General features: G+C 47.3%; 1 protein-coding gene across 1 annotated transcript in view; it reads right to left on the reverse strand.

Annotated features, from left to right (window-relative positions):
• Positions 1-3,800, reverse strand: part of sgpp1b (sphingosine-1-phosphate phosphatase 1b) — a 42,744-nt gene extending 38,944 nt beyond the window's left edge. The window contains exon 1 of the mRNA XM_041214561.1: positions 2,854-3,800. Within this exon, the coding sequence (XP_041070495.1) occupies positions 2,854-3,603 (750 nt within the window). The 5' untranslated portion in view covers positions 3,604-3,800. The remainder of the gene's footprint in view (positions 1-2,853) is intronic.
• Between the last annotated feature and the right edge of the window lie 2,200 nt (positions 3,801-6,000).

The raw sequence follows: 6,000 nt of genomic DNA on the forward strand, positions 1-6,000 counted from the left end.
TTATAGCCAGCAGCCACAAAAGCAAATACATTTCGTAATATTCAAACTTAGTTTCAAGTAGTTACCAAAGTATTGTTAGCGATACATTAATATCCTATGAAGCCTAATTAAAATTAAAATCCAGTAAATTACAGATAAAAAACTTGAAGAGATTAGCCCTAGATTTGCATTAGCATTTTTATTTGCAGTAATGTATTAGTCATAGTTGTTACTAAATGAATGTGTTTCTGGATTACACTACAACATCAGATAGTGAAGGATGTATCTGCATGTGCTCACAAAGCATGCAGTGCTAATGCCTTCTTCCAGCCGAGAAACAATGTTTCCAGTCACCGCACCAAGATATGATGTCATCGCTAACCAGATGGGCTGACCAGTTAATTCTTCCATCTGTTGTACTCCACGAAACATAAGGGGATAAAATAAGCAGTGCTTTTTTAAACGGGTTCTGTCAGAAATGCAAACTGTACAGAGGAATTTTAACTTTAAAAAAATGAGTTTAAAAATCAAAAGACTTCCACCTTTCACGTGCGCCTCCCCAAAAGAAAGCAGAGGCTGTCTGTTTCATTTTTCTGGCTATTACAATTTCCTCTACAAGGCTTTCACAAAAGATTACTGAAGTCATTTAATATCCACATTGCTTTGGAACGAAAGCCAATGATATTTTTCAATAACTGATGTACTGGTTATATCCATATCCTACCTGTGAGGGGAAAGCTTCTGCTTTTATTCATTTCAATTGGATTTCCTGCAAAGTGTTTTTTTTTATTAAGTAAGTTACTTTGACATTTTAGACTTCAGTAAATCTACATAGCACTGGGGCTAAAAATTGGTTTGCACCATTATTTGGGTGGGGGACAGGAGTAACAATTTGCAACCTGCTTGCACCAGTTCCGGTGGATGATATATATACAAGTTGTTGTTAAGGTAAGCAGTATTCACATTTGGTACTTATTTACGTGATTTTAGTGAAGGGCCAAGCATCTGCCATATGGCTGGCTGTCACAATCAGCAGGAAGTTGAGTGGCATTTGCTGACAGCACATGGTACAGCTAGTTTTCTGTTCTTAAAGGCAGTCTGTCCCTCTTAAAGAGCAGCTGTACTGGTTGACAGGAGTCTGCTGCTGAATATTATTGCTCCATTTCTAAATAGGGAAAATGGGTCACCAAGGCACTGAGAGGGCTCCAGATTCATGGATGAGCCACTGGAAACCTTACTGATGAAGATGGACAGCAGCAGAGGTGCCATGGTCCTGCTGGAGGCAGAGGGGCTGCAGCAAGCCATAAACTGCAACTGTCAGAAGAGACTGGGGTCACGTAGACAGGGAGGTAAATACCAAGAGTCTGGACCAGAGGATCTGGCAGCGGTGCTACAAGAAATCTAATGACCTCACGTGAGTGGTCAAGGTCAGTGTATGCACCTTTACATAACATCTCCTAACCACAGTTCCACTCGCCTTTCTCATTGTTCAGTACATCATACCACCAACCCCCTTCATTCAGCAATCAGTAGCATCTGGAACACAGGATTAACACATAGCAGTTCGATACTCCACTTCATGCTCACACACCCACCAATGCTGCCAGCCTCTCCCACCGGCTCCACATACCTCCAGCTATTCAGGCCCATCACCCAAATACAATCACTGACATTCTTCATCTCTCTTTCCAGGACAAGGTGGCACATAACAGAAGGGAGCAAAGCAGAAATGAGACGAGACAAGGACTATTGCATCCCCTGAGCCCTACATGGATGGATCGCAGCACCTTTCTCTCTAATGCTATAAAACTGATTTCTTACTTCATTCTTAGTCCAACAGAACAATTAAAGTCAGAAGTTATAATCCAGTAACAAAATAAAAAAGTTCCAATTAAACATCACTCATGACAAATAACTGACACACACTGCCTATTTTTATGTTCTACTTTGAAATGTTGTAAAGTCCGACGGTAGTACCATCGGTTCTTTGTTAACACTAAAACCTGACAAGCATCTGAATGCTGTTAAGTAGAGAACAGTATATGCTGACTTGCTCTAGTATGCAAAAAATTCGTAACCTCAGGCACAGACTAACACAGAATAGGCAATACAGGTACAGTTTGGGTTTGCTGGCTCTGGTCTCAAACCTTTAACTATAGTGAAAACATGCCTTTAAATCTAAGCAACAAGTATTTATCATTGAAAGGATTACAGTTGTATGAACGTTCAAAACCGCTCTAATTAACTTTTACTAAAACAAAAAATGCTGGAAAAACTCAAGCAGGTCTAACAGCATCTGTGGAGAGAAAGACAGAGTTAACGTTTCGAGTCCCTATGACCTCAAGAATTTCATTGTTTACCCCCGTAGCCATGAAATCAACCAAATCACAAGTATTAGTTGAAAGGTATGACAATGTTGGCGTTTTATTCAGTTTTTCTTAAAAACGCACAAAACAAAGTTGCAGGTTTATCTAAAGCTTGGCACAAATGCTGTACTGCAAAACAATCCTCCTTCACCCTGTGCCCGAAAGATCAGCGTTTAAAAAACACGCTTCATGCGACGATTGCCCAAATCTTTTACTTTTCATTTCAGGTGGCACGCCAACTTGAAAACTAGCCTCCACAAGCCCACGAATGAAGGACGACATCCAACTCTGCGGCCAGCATTGGTACCAACCACAAGCAGGGAGCAAAAAGATAACATTAAAGGGGGGCGGGGGAGGTAGAAATCACGTTCAAACCAAGGACCATGGAGTACCCACCCCAGTCCCTGACCACCCCAGTGACAGGTCCAGGTGATAAGTAAAAGAGTCGAGCCCAAAAGTGATCGCTCATTAGATTTCTGCAGCAACGACAAGGAGGAAAAAAAATTACCTGCCACCGGCCGACGGTTAGGAAGAAAAGCGAGAAGGGGATGGCCGTGCCCGACATGGCGTGTGTGGAGGGCATCCCGTACTCGGAGTCATAGAAGATCTCCACCTTGACAACAGGAGGGGAGCGGGGCCGGGGCCAGCGGATGATGTCCTTGGTGCATTGGCCCAGGTACATGACCCACACCCAGATAACGATGAGCCGGCGGCCGACGTAGGGGTCGATGTTCCAGAGCCAGAAGGGGAAGAAGGTGATGTAGAAGAGCTCGTTGCCCAGCTCGGTGCCGAAGCTGAAGAGGTAATAGAGCAGCCGGTTGCGGACGATGAACTCGGTGCCCGCCGCCTCCTCCTCCTCCTCCCCCCCCTTCCCCCCACCACCGTCGTCGTTCAGCGAGTTCCTCCGCCTCGGCTTGTCCCTGCGATCGGCCGCCGCCGGCGTGTCGCTGCAGGGCCGGGTCGGGCCCGCCGGCTCGCAGGCCACGCCGTTCTTCTTGCCGAGATGCCGCTTGCCGCCGTCACCGCCAGGCTGCGGTTCCTCCCCCCGGTAACTAGCGCCGCTCTCCTCCGGCTCCCCCCCGCCTCCTCCTCCTCCTCCTCCTCCTCCGGCCCCGGGGTGGCGGCAGTCGCCGTTTGAGAGCGGATGATGGGCGGAGCGGACGGCCAACACGCCGCACAGCCGCTGAAATCGGGCCACTTGGTCGGGGTGGTGCAGGTAGCGGACCAGCCCCCACCAGCCGCCCGCTTTCAGCCCCATCTTAACCGCCGGGCGCTCAGTGCCCCACAACCGGCCGCTTAAAATCTCCCAACCGGCGGGTTCTAGAAACTTCTCTCTCGCTCTCTCTCTCTCTCTCTCTGGATTAATTAATTTATCACTTCAAAGCTTCCGAGCTCGGCTCAGCTTTTCTCTCTCTCTTATTTCCCTTCTCTCTCTCCGCTCACTCTATCCGAGCTGAGCAATGATGATATTCTGGGAAAATGGGGCGGGACCGTCCCGGGGGAGGTGGGGACGATGTCTCGATGTCGCGGGAGCGCGCACGTCGCCCGGGCCGGCGCACCGCGCGCATACCGGGCGCGCACCCGTCGCAGTGATGATGCAGCGGCTCATTCAAGTACGAGCTGACTCGAAAGAGAAAAAAAATGTGGAGCCATAGCTTCAAAAGGAAAACCAAGGCTGACAAATGAAGGAAGTCACCGAATGCAAGCCCATGACATGTGGAAGCATCCGTAAGGGATAAACCAAGGAGTAGGTATACTGCCAAGCAGTAGGCATAAGGGCGTCAGCTGTGGCTCAGTTGGTATCGCTTCTGCCTCAGAATCGCAAGGTTCGGGGTTCAGGTCTGCCACCCCAGAGCTTGAGGAGGAAAAATCAAAGCTGACGCTCCATTGCAGTGCTGCGGGAGCACTGCTTTGCCGGATGCTGCTGTCTTTTGGATGAGATCCTAAGGTACCAAAACAAAAACAGAATTACCTGGAAAAACTCAGCAGGTCTGGCAACATCGGCGGAGAAGAAAAGAGTTGATGTTTCGAGTCCTCATGACCCTTCGACAGAACTAGTAATACCATCTGCTTGCTGAGGCGGATGTAAAAGACCCCATGGACTATTCAAAGAAGAGCAGGGGAGTTATCCCTTGTGTTCTAGCCAGTTTCTATCCTTCCACCAACATCACAAAACAAAACAAAAACAGAATTACCTGGAAAAACTCAGCAGGTCTGGCAGCATCGGCGGAGAAGAAAAGAGTTGACGTTTCGAGTTCTCATGACCCTTCAACAGAACTCATTTTAAATTTTTTTTTGGACGTCCATGGTGAAGAGGAAGCGGTTGGGGCCTGGGAACTGGAAATTGTTGATGTGACGTAAGGTGTCAGAGGAATCACAGATGTAGGTGGGAAGGGACTGGACAAGGGGACAGAGAAGGGAGTCAAGATAACGAGAAATGAGTTCCGTGGGGGCAGGAGCAAGCTGACACGATCGGTCTACTGGGACAGTTCTGTTTGTGGATTTCACAAAAAAACAGGTTACCTGGTCATTATCACATTGTTAACCACCTTCATAAAAAATTGGTGGAATACGAATGTTCATCTGTGATGCTGACACAACGAAAGCTGTAGCTCAACATTGCTACATTTGCATTAATGGGGAACTTTGGCATTTGAAAGGGAAACTCCATTTTTAAAAATTTATTCAAGGGATGTGGACTCTGCTGGCTGGGCCAGCATTTATTGCCCATCCCTAACTGTCCTTGAGAAGTTGGTGGTGAACTGCCCTTTTGAACCATTGCAATCCATTTGGTGTAGGTACACCCACAGTGCTGTTAGGGAGAGAGTTCCAGGATTTTGACCCCATGACAGTGAAGGGACGGCGATATATTTCCAAGTCAGGATGGTGAGTGGCTTGGAGGGGAACTTCCAGGTGGTAGTGTTCCCATGTATCTGCAGCCCTTGTCCTTCTAGATGGTAGTGGTTATGGGTTTGGAAGGTGCCTTGTTTAGTTTCTGCATTGCATCTTGTACGCACTGCTGCTACTATGTGCCAATGGTGGAGGGAGTGAATGTTTGTGGAAGGGGTGCCAATCAAGCAGGCTGCTTTGTCTTGGATGGTGTCAAGTTTGAGTGTTGTTGGAGCTGCGCTCATTCAGACAAGGGGAGAGTATTCCATCACATTCTTTACATGGGACTTGTAGATGGTAGACAGGCTTTGGGGAGTCAGGAGGTGAGTTACTCACCTTTGACTTGCTCTTGTAGTCACCCTATGTATTTGGATTGTCTAGTTTTTGGTCAATGGTAAGCCCCAGAACTTTGATCGTGGGAGATTCAGCGATGGTAATGCCATTGAATGTCAAGGGGTGATGGTTCTTGTGTGGCATGATTGTTACTTGCTACTTGTCAGCCCAAGCCTGGATATTGTCCAGGTCTTGCTGCATTTGGACATGGACTGCTTTTGTATATGAGGAGTTGCGAATGGTGCTGAAACATTGTGCAATCATCAGCGAACGTTCCCACTTTTGACGTTATAATGGAAAGAAAGTCATTGATGAAGCAGCTGAAGATGGTTAGACCTAGGAAGCCACCCTAAAGAACTCCTGCGGTGATGTCCTGGAGCTGCAATGACTGACTCCCAACAACCACAACCATCTTCCTTTGTGCTAGGTATGA

Source organism: Carcharodon carcharias, chromosome 20 (genome assembly GCF_017639515.1).
Source record: "Carcharodon carcharias isolate sCarCar2 chromosome 20, sCarCar2.pri, whole genome shotgun sequence".
NCBI lineage: Eukaryota > Metazoa > Chordata > Chondrichthyes > Lamniformes > Lamnidae > Carcharodon > Carcharodon carcharias.